The sequence below is a fragment of the Rhinopithecus roxellana genome, chromosome 21, assembly GCF_007565055.1.
Source record: "Rhinopithecus roxellana isolate Shanxi Qingling chromosome 21, ASM756505v1, whole genome shotgun sequence".
NCBI classification, from domain to species: domain Eukaryota; kingdom Metazoa; phylum Chordata; class Mammalia; order Primates; family Cercopithecidae; genus Rhinopithecus; species Rhinopithecus roxellana.
In genome coordinates this window covers 50054091-50076998 of record NC_044569.1, presented here as the reverse complement: position 1 = coordinate 50076998, position 22908 = coordinate 50054091, and the positions used below count along the sequence as shown (strand labels likewise).

The following is a 22908-nucleotide window of genomic DNA, read 5'->3' as shown; positions in this document are numbered from 1 at the left end:
TCTACTATTGAAAAGATTTAAATATCAATTCTAAAAATGGTTGAAGTATTTCAAACCCTTCCAAATAGAAACTTTTTACTTAAAAAAAAAAAAAGCTAACACTGAAAGGGTTCAGGTACATTTACTTTAATAACACAGCTTATTGATTTTCTAGATTTAGTCATATTTATATGTGTGTGTGTGTGTGTGTGTGCGTGTGTGTGTGTGTGTGTATATATATATATATAATATATATATTTCCCCCTCCCAAGACAGTCTCACTCTGTCACCCAGGCTGGAGCGCAGTGGCACTATCTTGGCTCACTGCAACCTCCACCTCCTGGGTTCAAGCAATTCTCATGCCTCAGCCTCTTGGATAGCTAGAATTACGCCACCTGGCCCAGCAAATTTTTGTATGTTTAGTAGACACAGGATTTCACCATGCTGGCCAGGCTGGTCTCGGAACTCATGACCTCAAGTTATCCACCTGCCGCAGCCTCCCAAAGTGCTGGAATTACAGGCATGAGCCACTGTGTCTGGCCAATATATACTGTTTTTAACAATTAAAAAAAAATAGTATCGTAGATGACAAAATAAATATAAAATATAAGTAACATGTCATTCTAATATTAAAATTAAGTGCATAAAATCTGGAATACATGGTTGGTCTCTGTATCTCTGCCTTTCACATCCATGGATAGAAAGTACTACAGGAAAAACTATATAAAATGGCAATACAACAATAAAGAATACAGGCTGGGCATGGTAACTCATGCTTGTAATCCCACACTTTGGGAGGCTGAGGCAGGCAGATTGCTTGAGCCCAGGAGTTCAAGATCAGACCAGGCAACATGATGAAACCCTGTCTCTACCAAAAATACAAAAATTAGCCTAGCATGGTGGCACACACTTGTAGTCCCAGGTATTCAAGAGGGTGAGGTGAGAAGATCACCTCAGCCCAGGAAGCAGAGATAGCAGTAAGCCAAGATTGCACTACTGCACTCCAGCCTGGGCGACAGAGCCAGACGCTGTCTCCCTGCTGCCTCCAAAACAAAGTATGTGGGGGGGAAGTACATAGGTTATATGCGAATACTATGCCATTTTATATAAGAGACTTGAGCGTCTCCAGATTTTGGAGATATGGGGTATCCCAAGGATACCAAGGGATGACTGTATATCAAATATAAAACAATGATTGCAATACAGAATGTGATTCCATGAAATTCAACTTTTTAAGTTACATAGTTTTATAACGCTTGACTTTGATCGTAAAATGTTTTTATAATCTGACAATTTTTGAAAATTAGCATCCCACAAGATAAAAACTCAAATTTGTACAGCACTCTGAATGTGATAAACTGCTTTTCATAGAGATTATGTTTAGATAACATGTTAAAATGTTTAGGCAAATGTTTAAGCACATAGATTAATGTTTTATACCTATGGATGGAAATTATATAAGGCATCATATAAAAATTACAGGAAACCCCTTTTAAATTACTTAACTTCATTATAAATTTTTGTTCAGTATCTCTCAATTTCCCTATCATCCTAAATAAAAATATATCCTTCTTTCACTGCCCCCAATCCCCACTGTCCTAGTAAATTTCAGAGAAATTATATCCTTTTATATAGATACATATATATATAGCCATAAAGATAAGCAAAGTTCTAAAAGACAAAAGGCTGGGGTGAAGGATTTAGTGAGAAGTCTCCTTACATATTTCAGTTCTAATTTAAGTATTATTAGTGATCACAGTTTCATAAGAGCACCAAGAGCATTTCACAGCGCTTCCCATAATAACCCAAAGTCAGAATTGAAAGTTGGATTTTGAGAGTAAAGACTAACCTACCGCTTCAAGGAAAACGATGATGATAATAGAAGAAAACTGTAGTTGTAACATTTATTTGAAAATAAAACATCACTGGCTAATTTAATCGGTATCACGATTATATGCAAAAAAAAAAAAAGGCTTTTGTTAAAATGGCACATATTTCATGCAGACACACGTAACATCCCTTTTTTCTCCCCACATATTCTCTCTGTCCTCAGCAACCACTAAATTTGGAATTCTGTTTTCAAAAGGAGGATACAGACAGCTCATGAAACAAGCTAGACTTAGTGAGCTCCCTCCCGCCACCACTCTAGTCATTGCTCTCCAACAAGCTCTTCTCAAGCTGCTTTTATCCTGTCTGCACAAAATCCCAAAAAGATTTCAACACTTTCCAGTCATGTCCAGATATCTGTATTAACAGCAAACATTTTCAGGAAATTAAAAATCCAGCCAGAGCAAAGCCAAAATCTCACTATCTCATTAATTCTTTTCACGCTACCTCTTCCAATACTCTCCAGCTATTATTTTTAAGGCCCCTCCCGGTTCTGAAATAGCAGGAAGAGGGAGTCTGAGAGAAAAGGGGCACAATCTTATGTGGCTGGCTGGACTGTGATCTGCTGTGACAGTAATGTGATGGAGTCCCGTGGAGGCTGGAAGTCTAAATGCGGACTCTCTCACCTACAGCTAGTTCCTGATGCAGGAACTTCTCAGGCTGGCCTGCTTGGATCACTGCGACCCTCCAACCAAGTATGGCCTCTTGATCCTTTCAAGGGAAGCCAACTTCAACTATTATGTCTTACTAAAGTCTACTTAGTCCATGGGGGTAATTCTTCCAGCTCTGACCCATCGAACTCTGACAAAGTGTTGGCCACTCCCATTGTGCCCTTTCTTCATTCTACTGATACAGGGGCAGCTCCGGCCTTTATCTCACTTTCTAGGCTTTTTCAGACAGAAGTCAAGTACCAGTCTATTTATCTGTCAAACCTCAGCAGACACGTCAAACTGAGAAGTTCCTGTCAAGTCCTTCAAACTGGATTAACAAAAGGGAGAAATACCTTAACATATACTACTCTCACCAAAAATCTTTTCACTATGGGGTCCTTTCTCCTGAACTCATCATCTTTATACAGCCTAGAGGTGAGTAACAGGTTTTAACTGTAGCACTGCTTGACTCAGGGTATCTTTTCTGCAAGTCCTGTATGAATGCCATAGCACCTCAATTTTGAATGTAGGTTATTGGTAATCTACTGTTCTCAGATTTGGGGTAAACATCAGATTTGGTAAATACCAGAACAGATCCTATTATAACATTCTGCTACAGTTCCACTTCCAGGTAAAATATAGGCAGGTCACAGCAGTCCAATGTTCTTACTAGAGGGGGAAAAAAAAGGAGGAGAAAAAAAAAAAAAAAAAAAAAAAACTTGCTCAAAAGACAATGGAGAGCTATCAAACTAATGAGATCCAGATGAACTAAAACTGCAGCAAAGCAGCTTTCTAGGTGAACTGACAAAATGCCTATCACTTCCTCCCCTGGGGTCATGTGCAGATTCTAGGTGCAGGCTGAAGGCTTGGTCTGAGAAAGAACCTCTGAGGAATAAAACAGGAGAACTTTTGACAGTCACATGAGTATTGCCCCTCAAGACACTCATCAGATCTTAAAGCTGAGGCTAAAGAGCTCATACTTTGAAAGTCACCTCATACTTCGAAAAAGTAGAGGTGAATCTCCCAGTGTTTCAGGGGTTAGGTGACAGTCTAACAAGCTTTCAATCAAAATCCCTGGAAAGCTTTGTTTGCAGAAAGGGTATAATCCAGTGGCAGACTAAACCAAATTAAAATGGCAGTCTAGCCCCACCCAGCTCAATTGCTGATTAGATTAAGGTGAGCATCCTCTCTATCTACGTGGTAAAGGTAGGAAAGGTCAAATACTCTGGGGAAAGCATTGTTTGCAAGATCTTTATGGGTGAACTTTACATAATGTACACAATATACGGCATACAATAAATACTGTATGACATGAAAATGCAGGAAAATTTGAGAAAGAAAAGAATGGACAATAACAGAAGCAGACCAACAGACGATCCAGACATTAGAACTGCCACACAGAAGACTTTAAAGTAACTATTATAAATATATTAAGGAAATAGATAAAATGGATGGAGAATTTCAACAGATTTGGGATCTGTAACATCAAAGGAACATACCCTAACTGAAGGATATAATATTTGAAAGTAAGAACTTACATAGGCTTAACAGACTGAATACAGCACAAAAACAGGACCAGTAAACTCAAAAGTAGATCAATAGAAAATATCTAAATTGAAAAAGAAAAGAAAAAAAAAAGGAAATGAAAACAACAGATTGTAAGAGACATTTTGATTTTAGCCCAAGTACAAGAGAAGATTTAAAGCAAGATATCCTAAACTGCTGTTTTACTATTATCTCACCTCTCCACAGTCCATGTAGGGGTACTGTCTATCTCAGGCACTTTGGATGGTGATACATTTACTTACATTGCCAGTGGGGACCACACAGGCCTGGAAGGACTCTACCACAAGACAGGAAGGGGAAGGAGTAAACAGTATGGTTTTTCCCCAGAATGTAGTCACATAGAAATGGCCTGGGTATGACATTTTGGGCTGGATGGTAAATACTTAAAAAAAAAAAAAAAAAAGGGTATCCTTGAATGGTTCCAGATAAGGCTGGAAACGGCCGGGTCCTGTGGCTCACGCTTGTAATCCCAGAACTTTGGGAGGCCAAGGCGGGCAGATCACGAGGTCAGGAGATCAAGACCATCCTGGCTAACATGGTGAAGCTCCGTCTCTACTAAAAATACAAAAAATGAGCCGGGCATGGTGGTGGGTGCCTGTAGTCCCAGCTACTCGGTAGGCTGAGGCAGGAGAATGACATGAACCCGGGAGGCGGAGCTTGCAGTGAGGCGAGATCACACCACTGCACTCCAGCCTGGGCGACAGAGCGAGACTCCGTCTGAAAAAAAAAAAAAAGACTGGAAACAGACCAAGGATGTTGGGAAAACAAAAGATTATTGTAATTTTTAAAATGTCTATTTTAGCGAGGTTGACTCTCTTTCCTGAAGCTAATATGTTAATTTAATAGCACAAGAAAAGTGAGTATATTGTTCATTGCATCAGGTGTTACATGATAAAATTATAGAAATTGATTAATTTGGGTATAATTCAGTAATTTTTATAAAGGGACAAAGTCTTAGGGCAGGTAGGTATTTTCCCTGGTAAGGTAAGTGATAAAAATGTACCATTTAAGAAGCTATCATATACACAAGGGACTTTGAATACCAGGGTCCTGGAGTAGGAGCCCCCTCAAAATACCTAACTGTAAATGCAGGCACCAGATAAGGTTCAGGATTTAGCAAAAAGCCTTCCAAAGTGTGTTTCCCATGATACTCGACCTCATTACAAACGCTTTCACATTTATAAACAGTGTATGACAAACTGGATGCTAAGGCTGATAAGAGGTTCCTATTCCCCATAACCTCAAAGTTCTAATTGATATTTATAAAGTTTTGCTGTTCTGACTTTATCCACAAATTTTATACATTTAATAAACTAAATTATACATCACGCAATGTTGCCTGGCAAACACTTTTTAAGCAGAGACAATACATTTTAATGTCTACAATTTAATGTGAGTTCTCCTGAAAACCAAAAATGGAAAGAAAACGAAGACCTAGAATATCTGAATATTTCCAATAAATCATATTCCTAGCTATAACGTTTTATAGCTTATGAAGCTCATTTATATTATTTCAATGGACCCAAAAGTCATACTGTGAAAGTACTCAGATAGCACTACCGCCTTTCACAGCTGTGAATAGTAAAAAGTACAGATTCCCCAGGATCTACACTCATCAATACTGAAGAAGCTGACACAAAAACAGGTTATCAAATTCAGAGTTCCCTCCACCATAGTGCTTCATACATATTACGACACAGACACACACACACACGCCTATGTATGAATGAGAAGAAAGAATTATCCTATTACGAAAAAGCACTCGCTTAAAAATGGAAGAATACCACAGATTGGGTTCAAAAAGACTTCTCTTTAGCTATTCCTGGTTACCTAAAGAAGCAAAAGGGTATGAACATGAAGTCAGAAATAAAATATGACAGTTTTTTTAATTAGAATTGCTCTATTCCAAGATAGTCTGCATAAAGTTACCAATTACTCTGATGTTTAAAAGTCTGTAAGAGGTGGCCGGGCGTGGTGGCTCATGCCTGTAATCCCAGCACTTTGGAAGGCCGAGGCGGGCGGATCATCTGAGGTCAGGAGTTCGAAACCAGCCTGACCAACATGGAGAAACCCTGTCTCTACTAAAAAATACAAAATCAGGCAGGCGTGGTGGTGCATGCCTGTAATCCCAGCTACTCGGGAAGCTGAGGCAGGAGAATTGCTTGAACCTGGGAGGCAGAGGTCACAGTGAACCGAGATTGCGCCATTGCACTCCAGCCTGGGCAATAAGAGAGAAACTCTGTCTCAAAAAAATAAAAGTTTATAAGAGGCAAAACAAAATCCAAATGTTAATGTCAGCATTAAAAAGAAACATCCTGGAAGGATACATGAGGCACTAGTAAATACAATGTTCACTACAGAGGAAAACTGGGTGACAAACGAACTGGGGTGGGAGGGAGACCGATTTTTCCACTGTATAATCACGGTTGATTTTTCAGTTATACACATGCTACTTTATGTTTTTAAGCAACTTTTTTTTTTTTAAAGGGACAGCCTCTCATTATGTTGCCTGGTAAGGAGTGCAGTGGCTGTTAACAGATGTAATCACCACACACTGCAGCCTGGAACTTCTGGGCTCAAGTGACCCTCCTGCCTCAACCTCCCAAGCAGCTGGGGCTACAAGTGCACACCACCACGTCTGGCTAGTAATATACTTTTTGAAAGCAAAAATAGTCATAAACATACAAATATCAAAAGAGAAAGCTAAAAAAATAGAAATGCCCTTTAACAGAAAAAACTGACTTCAAAGAAAAGAGACAAGAATAGTCTTGTCTCTAAATAGGCAAGAATCAAATTGCCCAAAAGTCCTATTTAAACATTTAATTGTGCTGACTACAAAAATGATACACTTTTACCTATAAATATTAGGAAAAAAACTACAGGACTTTTCTGGGTCATCCATACTCATTAGTAAAAATTTGGTCAATTAATCTCTAAAAGTTTCATAATTAAGTGTTAACATTTTTAGAAGTATGCTTTATCGAGCTAAGAAAACTCATTTCTAACTTGTTAATATGAATAGTGAATTTTATAGAAAGCCCTTTGTAGATCCATGAGGATCATAAAGTGCTTCTTAAACATGATTATGTGGTATCTTATACTAACAGATTTCCTGTAGTTGAGTCATCCTTGAATGTCAACAATAAACATTACCTAGTCATTTTTGTGTGTGTGTGTCTGTGAGACGGAGTTTCGCTCTTGTCGCCCAGGCTGCAGTGCAGTGGCTCAATCTAGGCTCACTGCAACCTGTGCCTCCTGGGTTCAAGCAATTCTCCTGCCTCAGCCTCCCGAGTAGCTGGGATTACAGGCGCACACCACCACATCCTTCTAGTTTTTGTATTTTCAGTAGAGACGGGGTTTTGCCATATTGGCCAGGCTAGTCTTAAACTCCTGACCTCAGGTGATCTGCCTGCCTCGGCCTCCCAAAGTGCTGGGATTACAGGCGTGAGTCACTGTGCCTAGTTATGTTTTTGTGGTTTTGTTTTTAATAAACCACTGAATTCTAAGTTCTGATATTTTATGACTTTTGCATCTATGTTTATAAAACAGTGGTATAAACTTTTCTTTTGCTATCCTTGTTTAATTGTGGTATAAAAAGTGTTCTTTATTAGAGTTAAAGAAACTAAAGGTTAGGACTGGGTTTTTTTCTAATTCATATTAAAAACAATACAGATTCCAACGGACTGGTGGAAAAAAAGAAAACATGATACTGAAATGAACATCAGAAATCTGACAATATTCTGATCATTTCCTTAGGATGAAAGATCAAAAATATGATTACACGGTCAGATTACCACCTTAGGAAAGTCCTTTTAATTTATGCTTATGAAAATAAACTTTGCATTCCTATACATTTATGTATAATCAATATTATAATAGCCATTTTACACCCCATAGTCCTTACTTTTAACTTTACAGAACTCCATCCCTTACTTATAACTTTACAGAATGTTTAACACTTCAAAGTCCCTTACTTTTAACTTTACAGAACTCCATCCCCACTGCCATTTCAATTTTGCTTTATTGTGGATAATAACATATTGAAAGCTTTTTCCTTATGTCTGATTCAACTGCCATTCTGACTTCACAACCAAGTGGTCTCCCATTCCTCGTACTCAAAAATGCTTGAGATGAAAAAGTTTCCTGAAATTTTTTATTATTTAGCTCACTGCAGCTTTTATTGAGGTTAAACTCTACCTATAAATTACTCTGTGTCACCATAGGAAATGGTGGGAAGGAAGCAACAGTGACATATCTATAACTACAGCTTCTAAACTGCCAGAGGCAATAAGAGTAATGAGATGAGGGGAGTGGAAGGTACACAAAGCCAGGACTACGTTTCTGTCCTAATTTTAACCCCACTCTAATATTAAGGGGCTGAGAGTAGAGAGGAGGAACTGTTCAGTAAACATTTCAACAGAAAACATTTGCCATTTCTTAAAATTAAGCAATTTGCTTCCTGTTCTTCATTAGTTGAACTGAGTTTTTTTTTGGCTTATAAAACTATAAAGGCACTTTATTAACATTTTATTTGAAATTCTGAGTAAACATGCTTACAAATCCATTGCGTATCACATTTTGAATAATTCTGTTTAAGCTAAGGTTTGGATTTATCCTTAACAGACCTTTTTCCATGCCGCTTCCCATCTTTTACACTCTACATATAAATGAGTTCCCTGAATTCCAACTAAATTTCTTACATTTAAGAATATTTAGCTGTTAAGAAATGACTAATAATCTGACACAATTTAATTGTTCTACTACTAAAAATAAGCGTTATAAAATATATGGCATCAAGCTACAGTGTATAAAAAGTTAACATTTTTTTGATAGACCACGATCAATAACAAATCTCCATTTTTGCAACATCTGAAAAAACCACCAAATTAGGCAAATTTCTACGCTTCAAGGAAACTTTAATAGTGAAAAACAAGATAATGGAGAACTATCACTTCAACTTCATTAATTAGGTGAAAGGGCAGAAAAAAATGTTTTTAATGATGAAGCAGCTCTAGAATATGAGCTATCAGAGATCTCTATCTCCAAAAGAAGCTGTAAAAAGAATAGGAAATAAGGAAAAGAGCTATGACTAAGGTTACCTCCTCCACAGGTTAAATACCAGCAATGGCCAATTTTAGTACTGTTGTACCTCCCTAAAAGATTAGACTCTCTCAGGCTCTGCTCTGTGGATAACCTCACTGCAATGGCAACTTGAGCCTTACTGAAGTTGTGCAAAACCATGGCTCGATCTCTGCCTGTATCACAGCTCCCTTCGATCAAGTGATACCAGTCTCCTGGCCTCCATTCTTGACAGCCTCATAAGGAGTTTTCTCACTGCAACCCACGCTGCACTTCAAATTAATCTGACTTCTGAGCCTTCAGACCCTAAGGCACTTAATGGCCCCAATCTCACCAGTCACCCTCAGGTTAAGTGTGAACTCTGGCACAGCATGCAGTGACTCCTTACTACCTACACACACTCTGGCCATTTGCCATCCCTTACTTTAAACTCTAAGGACACCCAACTTATTTGGAACACTTCACCAATCCTCCCCAACCTGCCAATCTCCACACCACCACACTACATGTGATGAAACAGGCTTCTCCTAATTCCTCCTTTACCCTGCTCAACTCAAAACCACCAGTATTCCTCCAGAAGGAAACTTTCCACAAGCCTCCTCTGGACATAGCCCAAGGCATACTTCTTTTATAACATCTACCAAGCCTTATGAAACCATCTTTTTCTTTTCTAAGTTTATCTCCCTTACTAGAAAGTAGTTTAAAAGCAAACACTATCTTAACTCCAGTGAGGAGGAGCACACCAGGCATGTAGTGGGCATATGATAAATGGTTACCTAACTGAAATCCCACACACTACACAATGAAGAATGAAATACAGCTTGACTTCTCAGCCCATTCACCAGGAAGTCTCAGTTCCACTTCTAAAACCCAGGCCAAATATGTTTACTTCGTGTGCTAGCACGGCCGCCACGCCAGTCCAGTCTCTATCATCTTGCATTTAGATTCCTCACAGTCTCCTCATTTTCCTGCTTCCATCTACCCTACTACACACATACCACTCTTCAGCAGCCAGAAAAATCTTTGTAAAAATGTGTAAGATCCTCTTTAAAATCCATCAGAATAAATTTATTTGCATCCTGTTATATTTAGACTAACATTCAAACTCTCACCACACCCTAGGATGTCTGCCATAAGCTTTGGGCAAGTCTTGTCCTCCATCTACACTGGGGTCCTTTTAAATATTCTAATACAAGCAGCTCACCTCAGTGTCTTCACCCTGGCTCTTCCCTCTGCCTAGAAGACTCTTCCCTCAGTTGGCTGCTGCTTCTCGAAGCTCTGCGCAAGCATCACAATCCAACCCAAAGGAGCTTTTTAATTCTTCATTCTATCATATCACTGCATTTGGTTGTCTTCTTTGCACTCATTACCATATCAAATTATAATTAATTTGTTTACTTGTTTATTGTGTATTTCTATCCCTTAGGAAGGCAGGAGTTTTGTGTTTTGTTAGTCACTGTATCCCCCATATGTCTAGAAACAGTGCCTCTACACAGCAAACACTCAATAAGCATTTGTAAAACAAATGAACAAACCAAAAAAAGCAACCTTTAAGATATACATAAAACAAGTAAGGGAAAGAAATGGATGGTCTACCAAACAAGGCAAGAAACATTCTGCTGTTAGTATTTGTAACTAGACAGGCTGCACTGGTGTTATTGGGATCTGTTATCTACAAGCATCAAAAGTGGACTTCTCAAAGTTCAAAGTCAAAGAGAATGGTTTCACATGCTATATGCTAGCCCACGTTATGACACTGCAAACAATCAGTTTAGAGAATTCTAACATTTCTTAACACTCCCCCCAAAACCTGTAATGTACACAAGTAGTAAAACATATTTTAAAACATGTGCCACTTTATTAAAAAGCAATACTTATGACAGTGGTACTTATCTGTAAATGATGAAATTTATCCTCAGAAAACTTCAGACTTTTAAAGTAACAGGTCCTCCTAACCTAAGAGGCAGGTCTTTAAGACAGGTTCTGACTAATGCCTACCACATTTAAGAAGCCACCTAACACACTATTCTTTCTTGGAAGTAATGCTGCAACGCAAAGAAAAACGATATAAAATTCTAACACACTATTCTTTCTTGGAAGTAATGCTGCAACGCAAAGAAAAACCATATAAAATTCATTAAAAAGTAAGCAGCCTCTTTTCACCTCTGACTGATGAAAGTTTTGACCAACGGAGGAGAAAACTGTAGGCTGCTACTATGTTAGTGATAGAAAAAGCTTCAATTCTTTATTCAAGTATCATTCAATCACAGAAATAAGGAAAACATACAAATTTAGGCAATGAAGATAATAAATCGAAGTATCTTATTTAGCTTGATTAAACCTTCTCACTATTCAAGAAACTAATTTATAAAACAAACAAGTCAGCTAGTAAAAACAATTTATACAAGGTTAAAAACAGTCGTATTTTAATCATCACTTTTTACAGGCAACTTGAAAGGAACACAAATTCAGTAACTTTCCTTCAGATTTCTTGACACAATTTGATCAAACTTGGGATCTAACAAAACTTACCTTGGTATGGTAACACATTTAGTATTACAGTTTTGCGTGGTGATGGCTTTCTCAAGCTCATCTAATCGTCCTGTTTTCTTAAGCTTCTTCACCAGACTTTTCACTGCTTTCTCACACCACTTTTCTTCTTGCCCATTCTGCTCTCCTCCGCCTGCTCCTCCAGACCCACCAGCTGACTTCTTCCATCCCAGCAGTCTCTTCACAACTGGCGGAGTGAATGGCAAGATGGACGACATGTTCTTACCAAAGGCAGCAAGCCACGCTAGGAAACCAGCCTCTTGTATCAAACCTAGCAAAGATATTGAAAGGATAATGTAGAGACTAACTTGAACATCAAACATCAAGTAATAATTTCAACTTATCATAGAAAGCAAACTGCAAAACAAGACAGAAATTCAAATTATGACTTTCCCAACAGACTTCTCCACCCATGAAAATGTTATCTTTATGAATTTAAATGAATTATGGAAACAAACTCTTCTAAAAGCAAGAACGTTATAAGGACGCCTCTTGTGGGAAAATACAGTAATTTTGCAAGTCAAATCAGATACTTCTGATGATTTTTCACTACCAATACTATTTTAAACTCTTAATAGTGTCAATTAAAATATTTTCACAAAAAAAGGTTTTCTCACTTTTTAGAACTTCAATCTACTCTCAAAAGACTATACAAAAATACATTGAAAATTTGTAAGCCCACTCTCCCCCAGGTTTTAAACTTTTATAACTAACAGGAGGCAAAATCTACAGTTACAAGAAGGGAAAATGCATCAAGTGTGAAGTAATCAAGAATAAATAAAAAAACATGGCAAACAGAGTCTGTGGAGAAAAGCTATTGTGCGGTTTCACCTGCCCTTGAGAGAAATTTTTTAAGACATACTTTTTTCATTTTCATCTAAATAACAATTTGCATAGTGAGTAAAGTCAGATCATTTCTCTTCCCAATTTAAGGAATTGTACCTTGTCTTTTCTCTTCCACAGGAATCATTTTTATTAAGCTGTTTTGTCTATACAGCATCATTTTACAAATATAAACATGTGTGCACACAGTTATCCACATTCACCACCTTATTCCTGTACAAAAGTAGCATAATAATCCTTGATTTTGTATATCTTGAATTTTTTCTTTTGCTTAATTCTCTGTAGGTCATTTTTGGCCCATCTATTGTGCCTGTATTTACCTGTTTATTCTCAAATGCAATCTATATTATTAATCTGCAGACTACACTTTTGAGCTGGGATGGGCAGAAGAAGAGAAACCCTTTGTAGCAAGGTATTGGCAGTGGGGAATGGAGAAGAAGGGGTAAATTTCTAAGGGCAGAGAGATCAACCAGCAGAGAACTGCAATACACAAAAGGAAAGAATAGATATTAGGGAGATAGAAGGAACAGAGTTGATAAAGAAAAGTTACAAATTACAGGTTCTTGCTTGAAAAACCAGTTGAATGAAAATACAATTGGCCAAAATTTGAAGTATTCGGGGAACATAAGTGTTGTGTTAGTCAAGCTACGTTTGCTGTGACTATGAAATTCCAGGAGGTGCCCAATAAGCAGGTAGAAACAAAGGTCTGAGGCTTAGCACAGAGATCAAATTGGTCACGTGGTAATGAAACTGCTGGTATATGGGAGAGCTCAGAAACCGCCAAGTTAAGTGAAAAAAAATTCTAAGAAATACATATAAAGGAGTTACCAAATGGAGGAAAAAACTGGATGACTAGGGAGAAAGGTGTCATGAATGCAAAGGACAATTTATAGCAACACAACATGATAACCCAACTTTTAAGTGCCAACACTAGGATATGAATCAAGCAGCATGATGCCAGAGAACAAGTACTTAATTGTGTCAATATACTGTGTTGCACATAACAATCTGGAGCTAATCTGGAGACCTAAAAAGAGCCATTAAAGGCTGAGCTCTTTATACAATCAACGGAGCTATCTGTGCCTGACAAATTAGTCCATTAGATAGCATTAGAATAACACATTTAGCTCCAACTCCTTTCTCAATCTACAAATCATTTAACTAGTCTTTCAGTCTCCATCTTCTTTCTTTGATGCAAACAGCTTTCTAAAATGCATACTGCATGTCACCCTACTACTAAAAATCCTTCAATATTTGCAAAAAATAACAGTAAAATGACTTAATATCCTTTAAGAACACACAGTGCAATGCTTCAGAGAACAGATTCTGAAGCCAGCTGGCCAAGTTCAAATCCCAAGGATGACATTAGCTTCATGGCAACCTCTATACACCTCAGTTTTCTCAGCTGTAAAACAGAGATAACAGTACCTATCTTAAAGCCAATATAACAACCTCTATAAAAATGTAATATGAGCCACATATGTACTTTAAGTTTTCTAGTGACATTTTTAAAAGTAAAAGGAAACAGGTGACATTTTAATGATGTATTTAACCCAATATATCCAAAATGCCATCGTTTCAACATGCAATCAATATAAAAAAAAATTTCATACTAAGTCTATAAAATCTGTTGAGTACTTTACACTTACAGGACAACTCAACTAGGACTAGCCACATTTCAACTACTCAATAGTGACACAAAGGTATTGCCTACCCATATTGAATGGTCCAGCCCTAACTACTCAAAATTTCTGCCTACTCTCCCTATCCCATATTCTCTATAAACTGTTCATAAACACCTCTATTTAACAACTGTAGGATCTGTAGTAATGTGACATTTTTCATTCCTAATATTTAAATGTATGTTCTCTCTCCCCCTCCCCATCCTCTTTTGATCAGTTTTGCTAAGTGGTCAATTACATTAATCTTTTCAAAGAACCAACTTTTTCTCAGCTTTGTCAATTTTCTCTATGTAGGAATTACTTTCTATTCACTAATTTCTGCTCTTGTCTTCATTATTTCCTTTCTTCCACTGTCTTTAGGTTTAATTTCCTATTCCTTTTCTACCTCCTTAAAAAAGCTTTCTTTTCCAATGCATAGATTTAAGGCTATAAATTTCATCTTAGCATTTCAGCAGCAGCATTCCAGATCATTGTAGTTCATCTTCATTTTCAATCAGTTTAAAATATTTTCTAATAGCTCATAATTTCTTCTGTGAGCCATATGTTCTTCATAAGCATATTACTTTATTTCCAGGCAGCTGGGAATTTTCTAGTTATTTTTTGTTCTTTTTATTTACTATAATACAAACAACATATTCAATTATTAAAATCAATGATATTTGTTGAGGCTTTGCTTATGGCCCCAGATTATGGTCAATTCTAATACAATTTCCATGTGCAAGGGAAAAGATGGTTAATACCAACATTAATAGTTTCAATGTTCTACATATGACAATTAGATCAAGCCTGCTAATTGTGACGTATGTATGTCCTATATACCTGCATCCACTGTGATGGCATATCTGTCTGTTTCTTTTAGTTGAAAATAAAATTTTTGGTTTCTAGATGTCCGGGCTGTTTTACTGGGTATAGATTAAGGATTGTGATAACTCTGGTGGATCAATCTGCTTACACTATAAAATGTAGTTCTCTTTTTCTACTAGTGTTTATTGTATTAAAGTCTCCTTTGCCTGATTAGTACAGCCACACTTACTTCCTTCAGTTGGCATTTGGATGGTATATCCTTTCCTATCATTTTCTCTCAATCTTTCTAGGTACTTATATTTAGGTAATTATTATTTGTCCAGTCTGATAATTTTTGCCATTTACTTGGAATATTTAGCTCATTTCCATGTAATGTAATTGCTAATTTGGTTGTCTGCTTGTTTTATATTTTCTTTCTTGTCTTTTGAATTTATCACATATTCTATATCCAATTTTTGTCTGTATTCATTTGTTATATTCTTTTCTTTTAGTGGTTACCCTAGATACTTCCTTATTCATCCTTCACTTAACACAATTTCATAAATATACTTTTACTACTTCCTCTATAATGGCAGAATCATAGAACACTGCTGAGAAGCAGTTTTGCTGTGAACGAGACTACCTCTGGTTTGTCCCTGTTCCTAGGATGAGACTCTGCTGAGCTTTTATTCAAAAGCTAGTAGATGCTTATCTTCTAGGTACCTAGATCCTATAAGAATTGCTTTGTTTTTAAGAGATTTCTGGTTTAGCTCTCTAGCCTAAGCAGCTTCAGAATTTAGCAAATGTCTACAGGGAAGAAACTGGGTGTGCTGAAAATCATCAGTGTGTATTCACCACTTCCTCAAACGCTTTCAACTCTCACCTATTGTTCTCAAGTCGTTTCCCCTAGAGAATCTTTATCTCAACACCACAGGACTAGAAAATATCCCAATCTCCTTTTCTGAGATTCTGGTTTATCTCTTCCGCCCAGTTGAACTACGGAATTTAGCGAATATATTGAGGGGGTTCTCTGTGTTTAAAGCCTCCTCATATTTCCACTCTGCCACTCAGGCTGCAACCCAAAGGCCTCCTCTAATCTGGACCCAGGAAAAACAACGATCAGCTGCAGACCTCTCTCAGCTCACTTGTGAAAGGTACTCCCTGAGGTTGCAAAATTTTGCTTTCTTTAATCATTTTTACACCCACTGTTCTCTATCTAAATATATAAATTTTGTAAATTACCTGGCTTTTCTAGTTGTTTTATTATGAGTCTTGGACTACCAAGAACTACTGCATCCTATCCCCCAAAATTATCTCATTCCATTTTAGTAAGTTTTCTACAACTATAAATCTGTGAGTTGAAATAATTTCATGACTTTATTTCACAAGATCACGTACCACTTGAGGACAGAGATGGAGAGTTAAGATTTGAGAAGAATGGGAAAAATTTAGAAACCCTAGCCCTGAGAAAAATCAACCAAAACGAAACAACAGAAAATGTGTCAGGTATATATTATCAGACCATATATTTTAAAAGTACTCCACAGAAGGAATTCCACTTCTGATTAGGATGTAGAAAGTTACAACAGAACATCACTTTCATTCTAATAATCAAAACTAGCCAGATAAGCTACAAAATCATGGTCTCTCTGAACCAGAGAGTTAAGGATACAAAGTAGCCTAAGTAGAACTAAATTCCAAAGTGCTGAGCCTTGAGAGAAGAGAGGCTGCATGGATGGTCTCTTTCCTGGTGGAGTGGCTAATGAGGAATAATCCTGCCATGAATGAAAGTAAGAAGAAACCAGCCTACATGTGCACTGACATGACATATTAAATTGCAAGGATCCCACAGAGCAAGACTGCATCCATCCCAACCACTCATTCCCATAGGTTTCCACTAAGTACTTGCAAAAGTATGTCAAAGGTTGGGGAACATGGCTGGAAAGCTGAGGGAGATCCCTTAAGGAGCTTAAGATCTCCCACAAATGCAAACAATCTACCCTCTCAATGGGGGGTGGTGGGGAGGGACAGGCAAGAAAGGTGAGAAAAAGATGATCCCAAGAGACTCTAGACATTGAGCTGCCAAGGGCTGGGGCAGGACAGAAGAGATGAGAAAAACTTTCACCCAGATACTCAGGACATTGACCTACCAAGGCTGAAATGAGCAGTGAACTTGAAGACAGGGTAGGATTGCTAAAAGAAACCTCTGGAAGGTATTAAGAGCAGAAAGATCTCTCACTGGGCACAAAAGCTGGGAGACAGGAATAGAGAAAGAGGGGGTGGGGGGAGAGAAAGTAAGAATGACCAAGAGATTGATAGCTGAGCTGTAGAGAAATCTCTCATGGTTCAGAAAGCTGATGGCTCAGCTATAAACCAAAATGAGATCCAATTGGACAACACAAGAAATGATGGACCATTTTCTAAAGGTAAATATTATTTACTTCAATCTCCATTGTTTTTATACAAATGTTCAGCATTCATTCAAAAATTACAAGATACAGGAAGTAGCAAACAGTCAAAACATGAATAAAATCAGATAACTATAATAAAAATTCTAAAGAAGCTGATGGAACAGATGGCAACATGAATAATGGAAAAATTTCATCACAGACATCAAAGTTACAAAAGAAGATCGCAGGAAAATGTTAGAAATGAAAAATACAGTATTAGAAATTGAAGATATCATTAGATGGGCTTAACAGAAATAAGCAGTGAACTTGCAGACAGGCCAAATTAAAGTATGCAAATTAAAACACAAAGAGAGAAAAAACAGTGTAGGGAAAAAACTCAGAATATCCAAAACCAAATGTCAGTTGGGTTTAATTGGAGTGCCAGAGGAAGACGAAAGAGAATGGGGAACAAAAAAAATGTATGAAGAGATAATGGTCACAAACTTTTCAAGAGATGACAGATACTAACCCACATATGGAAAGAAAACACATTCATGGTCAACCTGCTGAATATTAAAGATAAAAGTAAGGATGAAAAGCCAGGCTAGGACAACAGTTAAGAATTCCTGGGAGCCCCAGACAGAAAGAGAATTTGTACTCATTCGCAAGCTCTTTTCCAAGGGCCTCAACTGAGTGCTCTTGAAAAAAGGCAGAAAATGGGCGAGAGCTCGTTCCCCTCCACTTGGTGGCATCTCGTATAAAGCAAATGCCTTCAACTATGACGGGAGATGCAGGAAAGTCTACCAAGCCCAAAGGCAAGCAAAGATCCCCTGCCTCAAGGGGAAAAGTAGAGCAAAAGACATGTGCTGTTGAGTTGGGGGATGTGTGGAGCACAACTTACTTGCCCATCTTCCACACACAAACATACCTTTCACTCTGTAACAATAACCACCACATTCTACTGCCAGGGGAAGCGAGGAAACATTGCTACCACCAGTCTCAGACAAAGGTACACAGATGCTGCAGAATGAGAAACAGCTGTCTGATATTTAAAAAGGGACAACAAACTGGCTTGGACCCAAGATCCCGTACTAATACATAGCAAAGGTCTGTTACTACTAGATGCAAAAACCCTTAACAAAATATTAGCAAATCACATCAGGCAACGTAAGAGAAAAGGTCATCATCACCAAGCAGGATTTATCCCAAGGAGAAAAACTGGTTTAGCATTCAAAAATCAAGCACCTCATTTATAGGACAAAGGAGAAAACACACCTATGATTCTCTCAAATGAGCAAGAAAAAAGGTATTTGAAAATGCTAATTCAACACTCATCTATAATTTAAAACTCCCAGCAACACTAAAAGAACATTCTTCAATCTGAAAAGGACATCTATGAAAAACCTAGAGCTAGCATCATATGTCATGAAGAAACATTAAATCTCTCCCTTACAACTGGGAATAAGACAAGGATATCCACAGTTACCCTTTCTATTCAGTAATGCATTGGATGTTCTAGCCAGGACAACTAGGCAACAAAGAAAAGATAGACTGGAAAGAAATAAATAAAACTGACTTTATTCTACAGTGATATGACTGTCTCCATGGAAAAGTGCATGGAATCTACAAAAACACTGGAACTAGTAAGTAAATTTAGCAAGGTTTCAAGATAAAGGGTCAAGAGGCAAATTCAACATACAAAAGCTATTTCTACCTACAAGCAAAAACATTTGGAAAATGAAATTTCAAGAAATATGCTTGAAACAACAGATATTTTCTACATATCTAAAGAAAGATACTCAAGATCTCAACACTAAGAATTACAAAATATTGCTAAGAAAAATGAAAAACACTGAACAAAGAGAGACCATGTTCATAGACTGGAAGACTCCTATTGCTTAAATGTCCATTCTTTCCAATTTGATATATGGATTCAATGTAATCCCTACCAAAATTCCAGCAGAGTTAAGAAAGTCATACGATATAAAATTCATATGGAAACAAAAAAAAAGAAAAAACTAGAATAACCAAACCATTCTTGAAAAACAAAATTGGAGGCCTTATACCACCTTATTTCAAGGTTTACTAAAAAGACTTAGTAATCAAGAGTATAGAGTAGGCATAAGAAAAAAAGCTCAGTGGAACAGAACAAGTCTAGAAATAGACCCACACATATACAGTCAACTCATTTTCCAGTAAAGCACAAGGTCAATATAGTTTGCAACAACTTTTCAACAACATGGAAAATAATAAGCCTCAACCACAAGTGCATACCATCTTCAGCGGGAAAGCAGAATCTTAAGCTCTTAGAGGAAAACACAATACATTCATGACCTTAAAACATAAAAAGCATTAACCATAAAAGAAATACAGGTTGAGCCAGGCATGGTGGCTCACACCTGTAATCCCAGCACTTTGGGAGGCCAAAATAGGTGGACTGCTTGAGCTCAAGAGTTCAAGACCAGCCTGGGCAGCATGGCAAGATCCCATCTCTACTAAAAAACAAAAAAATAGCTGGGCATGGTGCGTGCCTGTGCTCCCAGTTACTCAGGAGGCTGAGGTGGGAGGATCATTTGAGCACAGGGACATGGAGGCTGCAGTGAGCCAAGATCATTCCACTGCACTCCAGGCTAAGGCAGAGCAAGATCCTGTCTCAAGAAAAAGAAACAAAGAAAAAAAAAAAAATAAAGAAAAAGAAATACAGGCCAAGCATCCCAAATCTGAAAACTAAAATCTAAAATGCTCCAAAATTTGAAACTTCTTGAGTACCAACATGACACCCAAAAAACAATGGTCATTGTAGTATACAACTATAATGCAAATATTCTAAAAATTGGAAAATACCTGAACCACTTCTAGTCCCAAGCATTTTGGATAAGGGATACTGTGTATATAACATAAACCATCAAAATTTAAAAATCACAGAAAAAGATAACCTCAGCTTTTTTGTTAAACAGAAAAAGAACAAATTACAGACATCTCATAAAAGAGGATACACAAGCACATTAAGAGGTATTTAGTATCACCAATCATCAAGAAAACGCAAATTAAAACCATAATGCAATACCATTTCACACTATCTAGAATGGTTTAAAAATTTTCTGACACTACTAAATGTTGGTGAGGATGTGGAGTGTATTAGTATACTATCGCTGCTGTAACAATCACAATCACAGCACAAATTTAGCAAAATCAGTTTCAATGAAGTCACAGTGTTGGCAGGACTGATCCTCCTGGAGTGTCTGAGGAGAAGTTTGTCCTTGCCTTTTTCAGCTTCCAGTGGTTACCTGTAGTCCTTAGCTTGTGCTCCCTTCCCCACCTTCAGAGCACATCACTCCAATCTCTGCTTACATTGTCACACTGCCTTCTCTTCTGCATTCAAATCTCCCTCTACGGCCTTCTAATAAGAGCTCTTGGCATTCCATATAAAGCCCACCCAGATAATCCAGGATAATCTCCCCATCTCAAAATCCTTAACTTAATCACATCTGTAAAGTCTCTTTTGTCATATAAAACAACATTCACAGGTTCTTGGGATTAGAACCTGAATATCTTTGGAGACCATGATTCAGCCTACCACATCAAGCAACTAAAACATTCATATACCAACGAAATGGAAGTATAAAATGGTACAGCACACTTGGAAAACCGTCAAGTTCCAAAAAGTTAAACATAGATCTACCCTGTATCACACATTCAGGAAAAATAAATACATATGTCCACAAAAAGAAACCTGTACAAGAATGTTCATAGTAGCCATGTTAATAATAGCCCAAAACTAAAAACAGTCAAAATACCAAAAGAAAACAAAAAATTATAGTGTACTCATAAAAAGGAATACTGCTCAGAACAAATATGAATGAGTTTACACACCCCACAACATGGATCAGTCTCAAAAACATGCTGGGCAAAAGACAAAAAAATATAGACTGATTTCATCCATGGCTTCCTACAACAGGCAAAACTAATCTAATGACAAGTCAAAATGATCGTCTCATAGGCATTGAGGAAGAGAAGTGGAAATGTTTGGACAGAAGCACAAAGTACCTTTCTAGGGTGATAGAAGTGTTCTCTATCTTTGTTTTATTCCCTCGCTCCTGTAAATCCACTGAATTCCTGAATGTTTTCTATCTTGTTTGAGAGGTAATCACACGTGAGTACAAATTACCAAAACTTACAGAACTGGCCAGGCCCAGTGGCTCACACCTATAATCCCAGCACTTTGGGAGGCTGAGGCGGACAGATCGCTTGAGTTCTGGAGTTCAAGACCAGCCTGGGCAACATGGCGAAACCCTTTCTCTACAAAAAATACAGAAAAAAATTAGCCATGTGCATGTCTATAGTCCTAGCTACTTGAAAGGATCACTTGAGCCCAGGAGGCAGAGGTTGCACTGAGCCGAGATCATCCCACTGCACTCCAGCAGCCTGGGCGACAGTGAGACTCTATCTCAAAAACACTCACAGAACTGAACATTTAAAGTTTGTGCATTTTAGCAATGTAAATTACAATTCAAAAAAATTAAAAAGGTGCTGGACAAACATATTAAGAAGTTCCTAAATAAACAGACTTCTTTACTGAAGAACTTCTCAAAAGCTTCAACATGTCAACGCACATTGTAAATTTCAGAAGACAGGAGGTTGCAAGTGACCAAAGATGTAAGCTTAGAAGGGTCTATGCAGAAGTGTACATGCAGATAGCCTCTGCAAGTACATGTAGGCAAATGTTCGTGGATGGAAGGTGGAAGGGGTATTGTTTTGAGGACAAAAATTGAGAGCCCAAATGACAGCCATCACAAACTTACATGAGGCACTGACAAAATGGTTGTTCTAACAGCTATCTATACAATTGACCCCTGGATAACATGAGTTTAAACTGTATAGGTCCACTTATACACAGATTTTATTCAAGAAACATTGCAAAATGTCTTGGAGATCTGAGATAATCTGAAAAAAAAAACTCAGAAAAACCAGGTAGCCTAGAAACACTGAAGAAAACTAAGAAAACGTATGTTATAAATGCATAAAAGACATGTAGATACTAGCCTATCATTTACCACCATGAAATACAAAAATCTACTATAAAAAGTTAAAATTGATCAAAACTTACACAAACACAGACCATACATGGAGCCATTTACAGTCAAGAGAAATGTAAACATTCAGATGAAGTATTAAATCGTAACTACATAAGATTAACGGTAGTACATACTGCACTACTGTAATAATTTCATGGCCACCTCCTGTTGCTATCACGGTGAGCAGAAGTATTGCGGGTATCCACTGAGTGGGGCTAATCATCTCTGCATGAGCAGTTCTTCTCTCCAGTAAATTGAGTATCACAGTAAAAAGTGATCTCTCACATATCTCATGTAATTTTCACCATGTGTAGTGCAAGACCATAAGCCTTGACTAACACCACGAGATCCATATGATGTATCACTAGTGATGCTGAAAGTGCTCCCAAGAAGCAGAGAAAAATCATGACATTACAAGAAAAAC

At 37.6% G+C, this 22908-nt stretch overlaps 1 protein-coding gene across 3 annotated transcripts in view; it reads right to left on the bottom strand.

Annotated features, from left to right (window-relative positions):
- Positions 1-22908, bottom strand: part of SMAD2 (SMAD family member 2) — a 95376-nt gene that overhangs the window by 50411 nt on the left and 22057 nt on the right. For all 3 annotated transcript variants that reach the window (XM_030925818.1, XM_030925817.1, XM_030925819.1), the window contains one exon: positions 11694-11982. In XM_030925818.1, the coding sequence (XP_030781678.1) occupies positions 11694-11929 (236 nt within the window). In that variant the 5' untranslated portion in view covers positions 11930-11982. The remainder of the gene's footprint in view (positions 1-11693; positions 11983-22908) is intronic.